General features: G+C 40.0%; 1 protein-coding gene and 4 non-coding genes across 7 annotated transcripts; 1 reads left to right on the top strand and 4 right to left on the bottom strand.

Annotated features, from left to right (window-relative positions):
* Positions 1-2437: 2437 nt before the first annotated feature.
* Positions 2438-2510, bottom strand: trnat-cgu. Its single transcript has one exon. It is a non-coding gene; the product is annotated as a tRNA-Thr (tRNA).
* Positions 2511-2867: 357 nt separating this feature from the next.
* trnaa-ugc lies at positions 2868-2939 on the top strand. Its single transcript has one exon. It is a non-coding gene; the product is annotated as a tRNA-Ala (tRNA).
* An 860-nt stretch (positions 2940-3799) lies between these two features.
* trnaw-cca lies at positions 3800-3871 on the bottom strand. Its single transcript has one exon. It is a non-coding gene; the product is annotated as a tRNA-Trp (tRNA).
* Positions 3872-4047: 176 nt separating this feature from the next.
* Positions 4048-4121, bottom strand: trnat-agu. Its single transcript has one exon. It is a non-coding gene; the product is annotated as a tRNA-Thr (tRNA).
* Positions 4122-7236: 3115 nt separating this feature from the next.
* Positions 7237-18762, bottom strand: znf81.S (zinc finger protein 81 S homeolog). 3 transcript variants are annotated; one of them, XM_018260067.2, is made up of 7 exons: positions 18491-18762; positions 16289-16414; positions 14661-14720; positions 13773-13911; positions 12469-12576; positions 11287-11397; positions 7237-9131 (listed from the first exon to the last, which is right to left on the bottom strand). In XM_018260067.2, the coding sequence occupies exons 2-7, from the start codon at positions 16400-16402 to the stop codon at positions 7840-7842; spliced, it is 1824 nt and encodes a 607-aa protein (XP_018115556.1). In that variant the 5' UTR covers positions 16403-16414; positions 18491-18762; the 3' UTR covers positions 7237-7839. The 3 variants fall into 3 exon arrangements, with proteins under 3 accessions (XP_018115556.1, XP_018115555.1, XP_041416717.1); XM_018260066.2 differs by having other exon boundaries at positions 18495-18762; XM_041560783.1 differs by lacking the exon at positions 18491-18762 and having other exon boundaries at positions 16289-16544.
* Positions 18763-18982: the final 220 nt, after the last annotated feature.

Here is an 18982-nt window from a genome sequence, read left to right as displayed (position 1 = left end):
CCTATGTGGTGATTGGCAGGCCCTGGAATTTTGTGGGGGCAACTACTGGGAATCCACCTGGCACTGATTTTGCTTTCTGGCCTTGTGGGTAAACCAGGCAAAGCCCATTCTAATGGCAACCACTGAGGTGCTCACTGGCACTGGTTTTGCTTTTGGGTCAAGGAGTCACCTACAGTAGAAGCCCCTTAAGTGTCTATTATGGTAACTGGTGGTGGGCCTGGCCATTTGCAATGGTGCAAAGTGTGTTATCCCTTAAATGGGAATGTCGATCTATTTTGCAAGCGGCAATGCGGGCCCCATATAGGGTTGTCACCTTTTCCAGAAAAAAATACCGGCCTTCCTATACATTTATCTTTTTTCCCCATTAATAACATTGAAATCAACCATCATTTTTACCGGCCAGGCTGGTAAAATACCGGCCAGATGGCAACCCTAGCCCCATGTGATGCTTGTCAGGCCCTGGAACTGTGGCAACCACTGGGAATCCACCTGGCACTGAGTTTTGCTTTCAGGCCTCGGGGGTAAACCAGGTGAAGCCTATTTTAATGGCAACCACTGATTGGCTCACTGGCATTGGTTTTTACTTCTGGGTCAGAGAGTTTCCCTACAGGAGAAGCCCATACATGTTTATTATGACAACTGGTGGTGGGCCTGCCCATTTGCAATGGTGCTAAGTGTTTTATCCTATAAATGAGAATGATTTGGGGGCCCGTATTTTTTTTGTTGGAAAATTATTCACTAAGATTTTTTTAATAAGTATGACCTCCCCTTTATTTTCCAAAACTAATTATGTTGTCTGAGTAGTTATTTGGATTACTGTTTTATGGCAAAATTTGGTCATGTGGGATTTATCTTTGATTTAAAGGAGGCAGATTACACACTACAGACCTTATTGCGCTTAGTGGTTTCTGTACTGTTAATTCGCTATACAGACTGCACTATATATCACACATGTATAGGTTTATGGACCATAAATATTCTCTCTATTTTCGGAGCCAGCAAACAAAATATGGCCATCATGTATGGTCTAAAGCAGTGGTCCCCAACCAGTGGCGTGTGAGCAACATGTTGTTCACCAACTCCCTTGGATATTGTTCCCAGTGGTCCCAAAGCTGGTGCTTACTTTTGAATTCCTGCTTTGGGGGCAAGTTTTGGTTGCATACAAACCAGGTGCACTGCCAAACAGATCCTCCTGCAGGCGGCTAGTCAACATAGGGGCTACCAATAGTCAATCACAGCCCATAATTGGCACCCCAGTAACTTTTTTCATGCTTGCGTTGCTCTCTAACTTTTTTTTTTTTTTACATTTGAATGCGGCTCATGGGTAAAAAAATGGTTGGACATCCCTGGTCTAAAGGGAATCTAACCATAAAATAACACCTTATCTGTTGCCGTCTATGATTTAAATATATATAACGTTGCTATTTCTAATGCATTGAAGCTCATTGGTATAGTCTTTTGTCTTCATCCCTGGTATCTCCATGCTTTTACAGCACCAAGATTCACAATCACATGTATGGTGACTGGCATATTAAAACCGGCCATAGACACCTTCGGTGGAATAATCATCCCAACCTTTTTTTGTACAATAGTCGATCTGATAGGTTAAACAATTTCTATTGGATAACAATAATTTTTTTGCATGTATTGCCTATCTAATGATATCCATAGGCGATTGTCACCACTATTGCCGGGACATAACTTTCGTACGTTGTCTGTCAATTAATGGCCAGAATAGCGTCTTATTTGTTATTTTTCCTCCTGGATCCTGCAATTAAAATCTTAATGGTTGGTTTAAGATGGTGCCATTGACACAGATGATCGAGATCTGCATGTTCGTCATACACAGAATAAAGTCTGAATGCCTGTGGACATCTTTAGTCCTTTTATTACAATAGAGTGTAGAGTCCTTCATTGGGTACCCGCGGGTTACCCGCAAACAAAACGGTCACCCTGCGGAATGAGGGGAGGATTTTCAGGTGCGGGTGAAGATGCGGGTCTGCGGATTGAGGGTCTCATCTAAATTTCTTAAACTATGTAATACTGTCTATATTTTACTCCTTTTAAAGTTTTTAAAAAAGTCTTTCTGTCCCGCCCACTTTTGATGATGTCACTTCAGGTTTGATGGCATTCAGCACGTTTACTCCTTTTTTTACAAACGTTTGCAAGAGCAATTTTTATTACTAATAGGGATGGGCGAATTTTTTCCCTCGTTTCGCCGAAAAAATTACGCCCATAGACTTGTATGGAGACACGCGACAAAATAATTTTGCCGCGCGACAATTTTTTTTGACGCACATAGACTTTAATGGGCGTCTGTGACATTTCGCCGGCGGCAAATTTATGGCGAAACGGGTCAAATTCGCACATCCCTGATTACTAATTCTCATGTCTGTTTCACAATGAATCAATCGAGTATTGATTGAACATAAATCTGAGGCCCCAGCGAGAATTGAACTCACGACCCCTGGTTTACGAGACCAGTGCTCTAACCACTGAGCTATGGAGCCAGACATGTATATGCCCTGGAGCCTTTTGTGTAGTAGGGTCTTTAGTTCAAAGGTAGAGCTCGAGTTTCAATCTATGGCTTCTCCACCTTTTCTCCAATAACCCTTCAGTCTAAAAGCTCTTTACTACTTATTTATTATATGTGTCTAGTGACTGAGTAGTGATTCAGAGATATAGCCATGACTTGAAAGCCACCAAGACAGACAATGGTTCCATGTTGTTATGGTTATCACTCTTGACTATGAATACAGTGATCTATGTTCAAATATCAGTGATTTTTGTTCTCATCTGAGACTATGAAAGAACTTATTGAACTCTACCCTTACTTACAAAAGGTCACTGGTACAAGGCATATAGAAGGGGATGTAGCTCAGTGGTAGAGCGCATGCTTTGCATGTATGAGGCCCCGGGTTCAATCCCCGGCATCTCCATGTTTTTTTCCCATAATTAAGTTTGTGATAAAGTTATGTTTGTAGAATCTCGCAAAGGTTTACAAAAGCTGCAACTTGAAGATTATAGTCACACTCAGTGAAGTTTCCTTAAATGGAAACTACACCCCTAAAAAGGTCTCTTTAGAAACATATCACACAAGGGGAAACGTTTAAAAAAAAATACCACAAGCAAAATTTGCACTGTCACCCACTGGTTTATAACTCTAAACCCTGAGATAAGGAGCCAGGTTGAGCAGAATTCTGGAACATTATCCAAGCCCATGTTACAGGAAAAGTTATATCATATTTTATTATTTTATTTTATATCATGTTTTATTTACACAAAACATACTTCCAGTTCCAGCCATTTTAGAGCCATGTATGAGGAGGAAACAGACCTAAGCTTAGTGTCTCTTCAGAACTGTCCACATTATGTACACAACACAATAAAATGTGTGTAAAAATGAAATAGAATTATAAAAATGTGCAAAACTAAGACAATATTTCTGTATTAAAGTTGAGTGGACAAGTTTATGAAAGCTGTGGGGACTTTTTCAAAAATGTCCTCTAACCCTATGGATTTAGTCTCGGCTTTTGGATTACTTTTGTGTGGTAAATATGTCCCCAGGCATATCTACTTTTACTGCTATGCCAAATAGCAAGGACTAAGCCAGATTTCAAGTGTATTGCCCTCTAGTGGTCAGGAGTTACATCACTGCAATGTGACCCGGAACAACAACTTTAAATGTTTATTATCAATTAACATATTTAAGAAGTAAATAAGGAAAATTTGAATTGTCATTACATCATTTTAGAATTGTATATTTAAAAAACAAAAAGTATTTAAAAAAAAAAAATATTGACCCCGACGTGATTTGAACACGCAACCTTCTGATCTGGAGTCAGACGCGCTACCGTTGCGCCACGAGGTCAGGTTAGTGCCACTTTAGATAAGCTCTTTCTTGAAAGAGTTGTTCAGCTCTTTTGGGACCTGAAGCTGTCTACAAATTTTTCAGACTCCTCGGGGCAGCCATTTATTTTTGGAGCTGAACTAAAATAAACACAAAGAGACCATGATTTTACTTATTTAAAAAGAGGTGCTAAAGAAAGGCACTGCTGAGATTTGAACTCAGGATCTCCTGTTTACTAGACAGGCGCTTTAACCAACTAAGCCACAGCACCCCTGATGAAACATGCTGTTACTCCACCCATTGATTTAGTTATAGCTACTAGCCAGGAGTATAAATGGGCAAATAAATTCGGCGGTGCGAATTTCTGTGTTTCGCCAACATCAAATGAGTTTGTGAAAATTTGCCGGCGAAAATTCCCTTGATGAAAAAAAATTTCACGTGCGCCAGAATAGTCATGCGCATAAAAATTTTCAAAATTATTTTGACACCCATTGACTTCAATGTATTTCGGGAATTTTTCGCCAAATTTCTCTGTAAATTCACCAATTTTTTCAAAAACCAGGACAAATTCGCCCATCACTAGTCAGGATAGTAAATAAAACATGCTTCCCTCTGTATTATACTTCTGTCATATTTTAATATTATCAATACATTGTACTTTAACTGTATGACAATTATTTATTTTGTATGACTTTCAATTATTTATTTAATGTATTAATTAACTCTCCTACCCTGCCTTTTTCCAGCTTGCAACCGGGACTGAAATTGCTATTTGGTTTTGGTGCACAGGCACGCCGAGGATTCTTGAGTAGTTGCCGGCTGTCGGGAACTGAAGAGCCCGAGCACAATCGCGTGTGCGCACAGAAGAGCGCAGAGACAAGAGGAGCTGCATGTGGTGGATAAAACTTCGGGGGGCTTAAAAAAATGAAGCGATTCAAGTGTCACCCCACAAGCAATATAGATTCTAGCCGGCAGGAAGGCTTTTCAGGGAGATTAGTCGCCGGAAGAAGACGCGATTTGTCGCCGGGTGACTATATCTCCCCGAATCTTCGCTTGTGTCACTGCCCTTAGCAACTATGTTCTAACTGCCATCATTTTGGTTCCTCTCAACAGCCTCAATAATCATGTATGTCCTATCCCTTAGTCCCTCTAGTCTCTCTCATTTCATTTTGGGTCAATACTTGGTGGATAAAACATGGTGCTTTTTGATTGCATAGATTTAGCCACCGATTCCTTCATACAAAATTGCTTTTCTTTCTAGCATTAAATATATTCACAACAACTGTCGCTTTAACTATAGCATTAAATATATACACAACTGTCGGATGAAGGCGCAACATGCAGCGTTCGCATCCGACAGTCTCGTCGTGTCTGATGCACGCTGCAACAACGTCCGACATTCCTATTACTTGCCTTAGATTCGGCTCATCCGACGTGACGCCTGCGCTTTCTCTCGACGCGTCGGAACGGAAGGTTTCGGATATCTAAAACGCCCGTATAGTTCTACCCTTACTGTAACAGGAAGACGAGTGGAAGCAAAAGACACAACTCTGTCTGTTAATTGGCTCATGTGACCTAACATGCTTGGTATGTTTGTGTGCACTGTGAATCGTACCATCCCAGGGGGCGGCCCTTATTTTTTTAAAATGGCAATTTTCTATTTATGATTACCCAATGCCACATTCTACTAAAAAATATATATTATTATGAAAATGGTTTATTTACATGAAGCAGGGTTTTACATATGAGCCGTTTTATGCAATATCTTTTTATAGAGACCTACATTATTTGAGGGGCATAGTTTTCCTTTAAGCAGCAGACTAAAACATTGGTGAGTTTCCATTAAAGGACCAGTAACATCAAATTTTTTTGTATTAAAAAAATTTGTTTGTATAGATCAAAAAAAAAAAACAACACAAATTAAACTTTAAAATTGCAAAGTCTTTATTAAGAAATAACTTACCGAATCTGCGCTTGCTCTCCTCTTCAGAAAAGGCGACACGGCAACGATCCATCTTGCGGCACTTGATTTCTTCTCCCTGGCTATCTCCTATAAGGAAGGCAGGGAGGAGAAATCGAGCGCCGCTCAAGAACAACACCTTGCTCACCAACCCCTTGGATGTTTCTCCAAGTGGCCTCAATAGGGTTGCCACCTTTATGTCTGGCTGAGACCGGGCGGGGGGGACGGGTCCGTGACGTCAGTGGGCGTGTATGTGACGTCAGTGGGCAAACCAGTGGCATCAGTGGGCGGGGCTATGCTGTCAGTGGGCGGACCCGCGCCATCACTGGGCGGGGCTATGACGCTGCGATCAGCGATTGGCCAATCACCGTGTCAATCAAGGGAATCCCGCCCGGTTTTCCTTATTTGGAAAACCGGGCAGGAAGTATAGACCCGGGCAGCCCCTCAAAATACTGGGCTGTCCGGGTCAAAACTGGACAGGTGGCAACCCTAGGCCTCAAAGCAAGTGATTATTTTTGAATTCCCGATTTGGAGGCAAGTTTTTGGTTTTTGGAATCTCCTGGCTGCCAGTCCACATAGGTGTCAGAATAGGCTCGGTAATTACTTACAGATTGACCAGTATAATATAGGATTGCCACCTTTTTTTTAAAAAATTTTTTACCGTCTAGTGGTGGGGGTGGAAACAAAAGAGGCGGACAGTAATGCAAAAAGGGGCGGAGCTGCAGGGGGTTGTGATGCTAAAGGGGCGGGGCCAGAAGACAAATAAAATGTAAGTTTCCACCGGAGGGCAAGGGCTTATGTTAAGGGTATTACAAATTATCGGCAGCTACATTGCTGGTAAATTTGTAATACCGGCCCTGGCAGGTGTTTTACCAGCTAGGCAGGTAAAATACCGGCCAGGTGGCAACCCTAGTACAATATAATTACTAGTACAAGTGCCTAGGGGTATGAGAACAATCCAAATAGCCAATTGTAGCCCTTTTTGACACCCCAGGAACTTTATTCATGCTTATGTTGCTCCCCAACTCTTTTTACATTTAAAGTGTCTCACGAGTAAGGATAGTACTACACGGACGTTTTTGGCATGATCCGACACGCTGCGACAAAACACCGGCGCAAATCACATGCAACGGAAATAAGGAAAGTGAATGCATTGTCGGATGAAGTTGCATGCAGATGCGTCTTCATCCGACAGTTGTGTCGCGTCAGATCAACGCTGCGACTTCACCGACATTTCTATCTCTTACCTTATTTCTGTCAAATGCGATTTGTCGCCTGCGTTTTGTCACAGCGTGTCGGATCGCGCCGAAAACGTCCGTTTAGCCTTACCCTAAAAAAAAAGGTTGGAGACCCCTGCTCTAAACCAAACGATTTCAGTTTGACATCTGTTCTGATTTCCAGCAAAAAAATTATTAGGGTGTTAATCTTTTATTCAGCATTTTTTTTTAATGAAAATGACATTTTACTAAACAACTAAACAAAAGTACAGGTGTTAGAAATACATTTGTGTTTAAACATTTGTTGGGATTTGTAACAGGGGCACATTTATCAAAGTCTGAGACCGGAGATTGTCTAATAAGTACGAATCATCAATGCTTCGAGTTTACGTGATCCTGAAATGCTGATTTTTCAGACTTATGAGATCATGAAGTTTCATCTTTCCAGCTCAGATCTATTGAGATACAACTGAAACCATGGGAAATGTTAGATTTGAATTGTTTTTGAAAATGTAGATATTCAAGCTGTTTTTGAGCTAATACTTGACTTTGGCCAACAAGTTATGATGGAATTAGAGAAAAGTACAGCAGATTTCCAAATATAATTTACTTGATTGAGTTTAACCCATTTGAGAAATTACTTATTAAACCTCACGGACATTCGAGGTGATCGGCGAATTGTAGATGATGCCATATTATACGAGATGACTAAACACAACAATTTTTGATAAATTTGACCCCAAATATCCACCTTTCCAGCATGTGCTATCAGCTGGCTTACAAAACGAAAACATAAGAAACTATCTCCACTTTTAGGGGTCACATGGATCCAAACCACAATGGGTTTTCAGATGTGCCTCCATATTAGCCCTTGTTGTTAAGGATTTGCCACACTCAGGGCAGGAGTAGGGTTTCTCTCCTGAGTGGACTCTGTAGTGGACATCTAGGAGTATCTTTTGAGAAAAGCATTTCCCACACTCAGGGCAAGGAAATGGTTTCTCCCCCGTGTGAATTCTTTGGTGCATGTTGCGATGTCCCCTCTGAGCAAAACATTTGCCGCATTCCCGGCAAGAATACGGTTTCTCTTTTGTATGAATTCGGTAGTGCGTTTCCATGCACGACCTCTGAGAAAAGCATTTGCCACATTCCGGGCACACATATGGCTTCTCTAGGGTGTGGCTTGTGAAGTGTTTCTCCAGCAATGTTCTTTTGTCAAAGTATTTGCCGCATTCAGGGCAGGCATGTTGGGTTACCTTTGCGTGAGTCCTAATGTGTTTATTTAGGTTGGACCTAAAAGGAAAGCCTTTGCCGCATTCAGGGCACACAAATGGCTTGTTGTGAATTCTCGAATGGGAAGAAGCCTTAGAAAGTGTGGGGAACTGCTTTCCGCAAACGTTACATTTATGGGGCTTTTCCTCGGAAGCTGTGCATTTGGGGGACAGTTGTCTCCTAACTTCAAGTTTATAAGGTTTTTCATCTTTGAGTTTTGCCTGGTGGTCATTCACTATGGACTCAATGTAGGATACGCTCCCGTTGCTCCCAGTGACAAAGTGGTCACGCAGATCCTGCGTTTTGTAGCCCCGTGGGCACGGTATTGAAATGGGAGTAAGAATGACTTTTCCAAACGGCTTTGGTTCATTAGATGGAATTCCGTAGTGTCTGCCCTGAAACTCTGTGCAAAAGCGACTATTTCCAAACACCATGTTATCGGACGGGTGTATTGCATTGTGGGAATTTGATACAATATCCCTTTTCATATGCATCCCTTCTGCTGATTTGCAAACTGCACTCGTGTAGCCTCCCAATATATTATTCTTCATATACATCACTTCCTTTGATGTGCTGCGGGGATCTGATAATTTGCTCTTGATGCGCATCATTTCCTCTGATGTGTTCATTAAACTGTAGGAATCCCCAACTGTATTCCTTTTCATACACGTCCTTTCATTGGATGTGCAGATTGCTTTCTGGGAATCCCCTAATATATTCCTTTTCATATACATTATTTCATCTGAAGTGCAGACGGCATTGCGGGAAACTTCTAATAAATTATTTTTTAAGAGCTTCGTTTCGTCTGATGTGCAGACTCCATTATGCGAATTCCCTGTTTAAAAGGGAGAGAGAAAACATTACAAATGTAAGTTCAAAGGGAAGTGACACACGCTCAGACTCGGGGAGATTTAATCGCCCTTCTACGGGCGACTAATTTCCCCGAACTGCCTCCCGATATTCGAAGTCGAAGGATTTTAGTTCCTAGTCGAATATCGAGGGTTAATTAACCCTCGATATTCGACCCTTAGTGAATCGGCCCCTGAATATCATGTAGAAAGTGCAGCTGTGGTTGCGCTAAATTGTCTGCACATGTTACATGTCAAAAATCCCATTCAGTGAAGAGAAGCACTTAAATAGTAACGTTTCAGTATGCCATTAAATACTAAAGGAAGTTCTGCTCGGAAAAGTAGGAAGGATACCTAGAAGTGGTGTAACTATAGAGAAAGCAGACCCCTCCTCCCCAGCCGTTTTCTACCTGCGTCGAGGAAGGGGACACAAGTGGGGTCGGGAGTGGGCAGAGTCGGGACAGGGAGTGGGCTGGGCAGGGCGGGATGGGAAATGGGCAGCAGGATTGGTATCAGAGTGCGCGGGGTCCCCGCAGAAGATTTTTTTGCAGGGGGGCCCGGCAAACTCTAGTTATGCCACTGATACCTTCGAAGGATTTAACTTCGAAGGTCGAATATCAAGGGTTAATTAACCCTCGATATTCGACCATTAGTAAATGTGCCCCTTAGTGTATTATATATGTTTAGGTTATGGGCCGAAGAAGCATTGGCTCTGCTGCTCTCAATCTGCGCAATATTTCAGGCTAAAAGAAGCGGGTCAGCTCTATGGCCCAGCTACAGTATTAGTTTGAACCGCTTGCAGTCACACGCAGCACAGAAGACGTTGCCTGGAAATGCCTCAGTTCACATATTTGGGCCAACATCTGCCGCATATACCTGCATGCCAGCAAATTAAATTTGCTCAATTAATCAAATTAAAATTTATAGGAGAAGGAAAGTCTTTTTGCACTTGGGGTGCCAAATGTTAGACACCCCCAAGTGATTGTGTTGACTTACCTGAAACCCCAGGCTGGTGCTCCTATCAGCAGAAAACTGCACCGGCCCGAGGTTATACCAGTGAGCACCACGGAGCCATCCTCTTCTGACTTCTTCTTTCTTCAAATTTCCCGGGGCAGACGCATGCGCAGTTGAACGAAATAGCGACTTTTTAGTTAAAGTTCGGCTTCTCACTCTAATGTGCATGCGCAGCCGCGGGAAGGAAAGATGGAAGAGGATGGCTCCGTGGTGCTCACTGGTATAACCTGCTGATAGGAGCCCCAGCCCGGGGTTTCAGGTAAGTCAATACAATCACTTGGGGTGCCTAACATTTGCCACCACCAAGTGCACCAAGTCTTTCCTTCTTCTTTAAATCAGCACAGGTGGGCATAAGGTGGATCCACTTATCTCAGCCTGAAAAGAAAATATGTAGGATGAGAGCAACTAGGGCCACACGGGGCTGATGAAGCACTTTCTCTGCCTTTGTATTGAACACAGGTTGAAAAAACAAAAACAAATTTTCTCCTTCATGTAACGTCACTGGTGTCAGACCGGGTGCAGCTACACTGAGCAGATTTTGGTGCAACAAAGTAGCTGCTCTGGTTGGTGTGACTACACCCAAAAGCACTGTCTCTGCTTGGGTGCAGGTTTTGAGCTGCAATTACATTTACAAATAACTTTAGAACCACCAAAAATGTTTAATTTAACAAACTTGCTTAGAATTAATTTTTTTGGGGAGAAATTCTTTTGAAAGGTAGCTTTATTTATTAAAGGGATACTGTCGCGGGAAAGCATGTTTTTTTCAAAACACATCGGTTAATAGTGCTGCTTCAGCAGAATTCCATTTATCAAAAGATAATTTCATTTTGAAATCTGACATGGGGCTAGAAATATTTTCAATTTCCCAGCTGCCCACAGTCATGTGACTTGTGCTCCCATAAACTTCAGTCTCTCTTTACTGCAAAGTTGGATGCACCTACACACCAATATTACAACTAAATACACTTGCTGCTTCAGGAATGAAATTTTATATTGTACAGTCAATTATTTGCAGTGTAAACTGTGTCATTTAGAAATAAAAACGACATCAGAAAAATCATGACAGAATCCCTTTAAGCAAAATACATCCACACATTGTTTAGGATTAACACCATTATCATCTCTCACCTTTATCAAAGGAAGAATGGACTCCAGGTTGATTTCTGTTTAAATCATTAATCTCTTCTTTCTCCTCCTTAGCAATAAGCACATTGTCTGGAGCTTTGTTCTGGGTATATGCTAGAATAAATACAGAGCCATACTGCAATCATTACTGCAGGACATTTTTTCATTTTTAATACTAATACAATACAAAAAAAAACAGGCATATACAAAACTAGGGCTGTGCCAAATCCAGGATTCTGTTCAGAATTTGGCCTTTTTCAGCAGGATTTGGCTGAATCCAAGTGCCTGGCCAAACCAAATCCAAATCCTTAAAATCACATGACTTTTCTGAACAGTTCTTCTCTACCCTTTCTTATGGATTACAAGTTCTGCATTTGTCTGAATCCCAGAATAACATATTTGGTGCATCTCTCTTAAAAGGGGATATTAAGGCTAAAAAATAAAATCCCACTTTTACTTTCTTTAATGAAAAAGTAATCTATCTCCAATATAATTTCATTAAAAAATGCCTACCGTTTTTATAAGAAACCTGACTGTATGCAGTGAAATTCCCCCTTCGCTCTGACTGCTGTGGATAGGAAACTTCAGACGGTCCCTAACTGCTCTGCAGGAAAATAAACATACTTTCACCCCACCTTACTTCCCAGAACTTGAGCAGCTTTGTTTGTTTCCCTGTAGAGCAGCCGGTGACTCTGTCGAGATTTGTATCCACAGACCCAGTCAGTCTGTATATTCTGATTATTAATCAGTCTTGCTGTATCGGCTTCTGTCAGATATTATTTGACTTGTGCTGTTTTGATCATTTATGACAATCCCTAAGCAGCCCAGATCACACTGAGCATGTGCACAGTCTTGGTTTTGCAAAGATGTATAACAAAGTTACAAGATGGTGACCCCCTGTGGCCAACTTTGAAAACATAAATCATTTTTTGATTAGGCTTCTGGTGCAGTAAGTTCATGTTTATATTTAGTATACAAAATACAGCATTTCTAACATTATTCTCAACCCAGACCCAACCGCGACCCGAAGATTTTGTGCAGGAGTTGGCCTGAACTCACCCGACCCGCAGGTAAACCCATGGGTCCCGCAGGTTTCGGCCCGGCCCGCAGATCACTAGTTCCCTGGTGCTCATTTCATTTGATACAAAAATACCCCAGCAAAATAATTCGGATTTTATTACCCACCTGGGCCAGTGTCTGAAGCAACAGGTCCCTGCTGAACAGGATTTCCATCTTCCTCCATTTTGTCCACATGATTAGTAGCCACAATTTTTTGATTTTTGTCACAAAGGTCTGTAAATTAGATACATTTTACCGATATGACCCAATAAGGGGTTTGCATTCAACATACACTAGCCTAGAATAGTTTGGCTCAGCCTTGCAGATATCTCCAGTAGACTATAAGGGGGTTATTTATTAAAGTCTGATTGTCGGACTTTTAAAGGAAAAACTAGATTTTTTTTCCGAGATTTATTAAACTCCGGTGATGTTAAAAGTCTGAATAAAAAAGTGCTCCAACTCAGACCTGCAGAGTTCATGTAGAATGCAATGGCAGATGTCCCGTTGACATTTTTAAGATATCCTGATGTGCCCTGGGTTTCGTACCATCATCCAAAGATTTCTTGGTTTTCGGACGATTTTTCAGGCGTCAAATCAGAAAAATCATAGGGTTCTAATTTTTTTCACAATTTTATTGAGATTTTTCCTACACAATAAATTGATTGATAAATAGGGTGAAAACGTCCATGCAAATTTGCAACACTTAGGCTGGGGGGTGAAGGGAGGGGGTCTAAGTAGGGGTTTTTTAACTTTAGGGTTGAACTCTCCTTTAAGGCACACGATATCCAGGGGCGCTCCACCAATGAGGCGAGTTGAGACACTCGCCTCAGGCGGCAGCGCCCCCCTGGTTGCCAGGGGCGGCAAAAATGCCGCTCCTGGTAACTAAGAGCCGAATTTCCAGTTTTCAAACCGGAAATTCGGCTCTTCTATTGCGCTCTCTGCACTAAGCGTCGCGGACCGCCCCTGCCCTCTCCGGCGCTATAAAGGTTAGTGCCGTGGGGAGGGAAGGGGGCGGCGAATGAAGGCCGCCTCAGGCGGCATTATAGCAAGAATGGCCCCTGACGATATCTCAATGTCTTAAATATATTGATAATGGGTTGAGTGCAGAGGACTCTTGTATTTGTCTATATGTATTTTGTGGTCACGGCCTGATTGCACAACTTTCCCTTGTTTGTTATCAGTAAATATATGTTCAACTTAACTCATAGAAACTAAATCAATAGTTCTGTTTAGCCAGTTTTACTGAATAGTAATTGTCAAGTCAAACACCGTGGCCTGCCTGTAATCACCACAGGCAAAGTGTTTGTCGTATATTTATAGCTGAAGCAGTAAAAGGTGGATAGAAACATTTAGACCGCCAATGTTTTCCTCCTGCGCACAGAGGTGGTCAAAACTCCCTACATGCCATAGACCTCATAAGAAAGTGTTACCAGAGTTTTGTTGTGCTGGAACCTCCGAAGACTTTTGCTCCTCTGTTCCAACATCCTTGTAAAGTTTCTTGTGTCCTTCTAAGTATTCCCATTCCTCCATGGAGAAATAGACTGCAACATCTCCACACTTTATTGGAACCTATAAACAAACACATTTATAATCCAGCACTCCAAACATCACCTAAGGGCTATAGGTGGCCATAAACGTAACAATTACGACCTTTATTGGAAAAGATGTTTCCAAGAAAGATCGTTGGTTTCAATACACACGTGTAGAGCTGAATGGTCAGATTTACCTATAGACAGGACCGCCATCAGATATCGCAGGGCCCCGTACAACAAAATTTCCTGGGCCCCCTGGGCTGCGCCCACCGCAAGCCGCAACTACAGGTCCGCCCTCCCCACCACACAGTAAAAAAAAAATTGGTGGCTAGGGTTCCCACATGTTAATAAAAAATAAAAAGATATTGGTGGTCAGGGGCCCCCCATAAAAAAATATTGGTGGCTTGGACCCCACATGAGAAAAAAAATTGGTGGCCAGGGCCCCCCCCCACATTATAAGAAAATTGGTGTCCAGAGCCCCTTAAACGTCCATGCCTTCCCGAAGTCAGCAGCTATCAGAAAGATGGGTGGCCCGGCTAATTAAGTAAGTGTGCCTATAGAAACAATAGAATTCTACCTGCATCTGATGATTCAGCACTAACAATGGCCGATGTTCAGTTGCCTTCAAAGGCACCCGATCAAAATTTTTCCATCCAGCCCGATCACTGAGCCGACCGACCATTGGTTTCAGAATGAGATATTGGTCAGGAAGGCGTCTGAACACATTTACCAACACAGTGTATTTTTAAAAAAAAGGGGGGGGGTAGATAGCCTATAAGAACTCACCTCTCCAGTAAGCAGCTGAATGCTACTGTGGGGATAATTCTTCTTCACAATGATGTATTCCTGGTACACGAGAGAGGAGCAGAATCACCTTACTGCAACGGTTTTTTTTAAAAAATGTTATAGTTCAAGTCCCACTTGAAGGTCCGGCCTTGGCCAGGACCTCATTTAGCCCATGAAATGGGCACATATGTAGGGAAATCTTAGTCAGTCATACTTTTAAAAATATCTATGACAACAAATACTTCACCCTAGACTTTACCCCAACAGACCTTCAAGTTGGGTCTAGGGGAGAAAATGACTATTCACCCTATTTCCCCCTTGCTACTTCTAAGCCATATGCCTATAATACTCAATTAACACTTCTAAGATCAAGGGAAGCTCAGACTTGTAGAACAGTGAAAGCTGTAGGTCTGTATATTGGAGATCTTTGATAAAGACTACTTTAGCCCATAACTCATTAATAAGATTTAACTAAACAATTAGAAACATAATCCCACTGGGTTGGTTAATGCACAGTCCCTCAAACGGAAACCCTGGAATGTCATCTTACTCCAAGAATTATTGATGGGTATCAGGCAACACTGGGAGTGACATAATACTAACACCGCCATCATTAACTATACTTTGCATTAGGTTCTTCTGGTTAGAAGACATCACCTGCATTTTCAATGAAAACAGGTTTAGACTGTCCCACTGGATACCAGGGAATATTATGGTGGGTCCTGTTCTGGTTCACTGGACCCATTTTACCAAGATGAACCATCACCTACAGTATCTGCCTTTGCCTCACTTGCTTTTATTGTTACAGGCAGGAACTGGTTGCCGCAATAATTATCGGGCCCTACAGGTCAGGATCTCTGCCAGGCGTCAGGAGCACCAGTACAGCAATGAATGGAAAACTGTTTCATAGACTTATGGAAGTGAGTACCAAGGATCAGATGCATGCATTATGGATACATTATGGGGACCATTTACTTAGCTCGAGTGAAGGAATAGAGGAAAAAAACGTAGAATTTGGAATGTTTTTTTTGGCTACTTCAAACATCGAATGGGCTACTTCGACTTCGAAACGAACGATTTGAACGTAAAATCGTTCGACTATTCGACCATTCGATAGTCGAAGTACTGTCTCATTAAGAAAAAACTTCGACCCCCTAGTTCGCACCCTAAAAGCTACCGAAGTCAATGTTAGCCTATGGGGAAGGTGATGCACTGAATCCACTATTTGGGATTCAGCCGAATCCCTGAATCCTTCATGAAAGATTTGGCTGAAATGTTCGATCGATGGATTAGAATCCTTCGAATCGAATGATTCGAAGGATTTAATCGTTCAATCGAACAATTTTGCGTTAGGATTTAACTTCGACAGTCGAATATCAAGATTTAATTAACCCTCGATATTCGACCTTAAGTAAATTTGCCCCCTAGAATATAAATTAAAGTAAAATAAAGATGGATGCCCTTGAAAGAGGGGGTACAATGAATTACATTAATTATATGATGACTAAATACAGGAAACAATATAGAAGAAGAAATATGGAATTAATTCAGTATTTCATTAGGGATATAATAGATATATATATATATATATATATATATAAATCCTGATATTCTTCTATAGCTCTTACCTCTCCAGTAAGCAAGAATATAATACCCAGGGCATGATTCAATATCTTCTCAGTCATTTGCTTCTTATCTTTATTCATTGTGTTTAGTATTATTGGGTTCAATAGGTGCTGCATGAGTGTGACCCACTGAAAAGGAAGAAGACGCCAACACAATATCATTAGTAGGAAATATCGTTTGTAAACAAATAATTAGGGATGCACCGAATCCACTATTTGGGATTCGGCCGAATCTCTGAATCCTTCATGAAAGATTTGGCTGAATACCGAACCAAATCCGAATCCTAATTTGCATATGCAAATTAGAGGTGGGAAAGGAAAAAGTGGAAAAAGAATATTTTACTTCCTTGTTTTAAGATGAAAAGTCACGTGATTTCCCTTCCCACACCTAATTTACATATGCAAATTAGGATTTAGATTCGGTTCGGCCACGCACAAGGATTCGGCCGAATCGAGTCCTGCTGAAAATGGCCGAATCCTGGTCGAATCCCAAACCGAATCCTGGATTCGGTGCACCCCTTTAAATAATGTGTTCAGAGATCTTGCTTTTACACCAGCCTCTAATGAAATTCAAGCATATGATTATAATATTCAATTATATAAATATTCCTTCTTTTTTCACATGCTCTTAGGGTCAGGCCACACTTGGCGTTTTGGGGAGATTTGGTCGCCTGGCGACTAATCGCCTAATTTTTGCGGCGACCAACCTCCCCAAACGCCTTCCCTCACTCTACGCCGACTAAAATGAAAAAAACGCCGGTGCTAATCACACGCGGCGGTTCGTTTTCCAAAGTCGCCCGAAGTTTCCTCCAAGCATTCCGGATAATAGATCCAATACCTGCACTTTGAATTGGCCAAACAGATATAAATTGCTGTCCCTGTAGAAAGGCTAAAGTAAAAGGCCAGATGAAAGTCTGTCTGGAGTGTATATGTACCAACATGTGGATAAACCCACCAGGCACCCCTTGTACCTTCATACAGAGCTACTAATACACAATACTAATATATAATACTAATATATAATACTAATACACAATACTAATATATAATACTAATATATAATACTAACACATAATACTTATATATAATACTAATATATAATACTAATACATAATACTAATATATAATACTAATATATAATACTAACACATAATACTTATATATAATACTAATATATAATACTAATACATAATACTAATATATAATACTAATATATAATACTAACACATAATACTTATATATAATACTAATATATAATACTAATACATAATACTAATATATAATACTAATATATAATACTAACACATAATGCTAACACTTAATACTAATATATAATACTAATACACAATACTAATATATAATACTAATATATAATACTAACACTTAATACTAATATATAATACTAATATATAATACTAATATATAATACTAACACATAATGCTAACACTTAATACTAATATATAATACTAATACACAATACTAATATATAATACTAATATATAATACTAACACTTAATACTAATATATAATACTAATATATAATACTAATATATAATACTAACACATAATACTAACACTTAATACTAATATATAATACTAATACACAATACTAATATATAATACTAATATATAATACTAACACATAATACTTATATATAATACTAATATATAATACTAATACATAATACTAATATATAATACTAACACATAATACTAACACTTAATACTAATATATAATACTAATACACAATACTAACATACAATACTAATATATAATACTAATACACAATACTAATATATAATACTAATATATAATACTAATACACAATACTAATATATAATACTAATACACAATACTAATATACAATACTAATATATAATACTAATAAACAATACTAATATATTATACTAATATATAATGCAAATACACAATACTAATATATAATACTAATACACAATACTAATATATACTACAAATATGTAATACTAATATATAATACTAATACACAATACTAATATATAATACTAATATATAATACTAATACACAATGCTAATGCACAACGCAAATACACAACGTGAATGCTCAACATCAATACACAATACTAATACATAATACTAATATATAATACTAACACTTTATACTAATATATCATAATAATATATAACCCATGTGATAACAATAAGAGAGCAGACAAGCACATACCTACCTACTGCCTGACTCCCGTCTGTCACAGGAAATGAGCTCAGGGGTGGGATTATTCCTGAAGGGAATTCTGGGATTTGTTGTTTTTCTCTCAGTACGATTTACAGACATGGCTCACTTTTTTGCATATGATTCTTTAGGGGAGCCCTTCCCCCAGATTTCTAGGTTAATTCCAAGTAGAGCCCATTGGGCACAAGTCTATATATTATACAAATTTTGATTTTACTGCAGAAAATAAGCAGCGTTTGAAACCACTCAGAGCTCTCTAACAAACTACAGGTTCACCAGCGAGTCCCGTACACTTCCTTTTATCAGCTCTGCTGCAGCGCCATCTTGTGTACATCATTGGTAATACACATGTAAAGGGGAACTAGCCTGAAAATAGAAAATGTAATATGAGCTTCAACTCATGGCGATAAGGAACTTTTTAAATATAAGTAATTTAAATAACTGAAATAATCCAGATCATCTTCAGTGTTTCGCCTCTCAGCA

Source organism: Xenopus laevis, chromosome 4S, assembly GCF_017654675.1.
Source record: "Xenopus laevis strain J_2021 chromosome 4S, Xenopus_laevis_v10.1, whole genome shotgun sequence".
Classification (NCBI taxonomy): domain Eukaryota; kingdom Metazoa; phylum Chordata; class Amphibia; order Anura; family Pipidae; genus Xenopus; species Xenopus laevis.
The sequence above is the reverse complement of the archived record's forward strand: the minus strand, read 5'-3'. Positions and strand labels throughout refer to the sequence as shown.

Coding starts and splice junctions, on each gene's coding strand:
- znf81.S (XM_041560783.1), bottom strand. CDS start 16,447: ATGATATTGTGTTGGCGTCTTCTTCCTTTTCAGTGGGTCACACTCATG. Junction 11,398..12,468: donor TGCTTCAGACACTGGCCCAG/GTGGGTAATAAA, acceptor TATTTATTCTAG/CATATACCCAGAACAAAGCT. Junction 9,132..11,286: donor CCATTCTTCCTTTGATAAAG/GTGAGAGATGAT, acceptor CCTTTTAAACAG/GGAATTCGCATAATGGAGTC.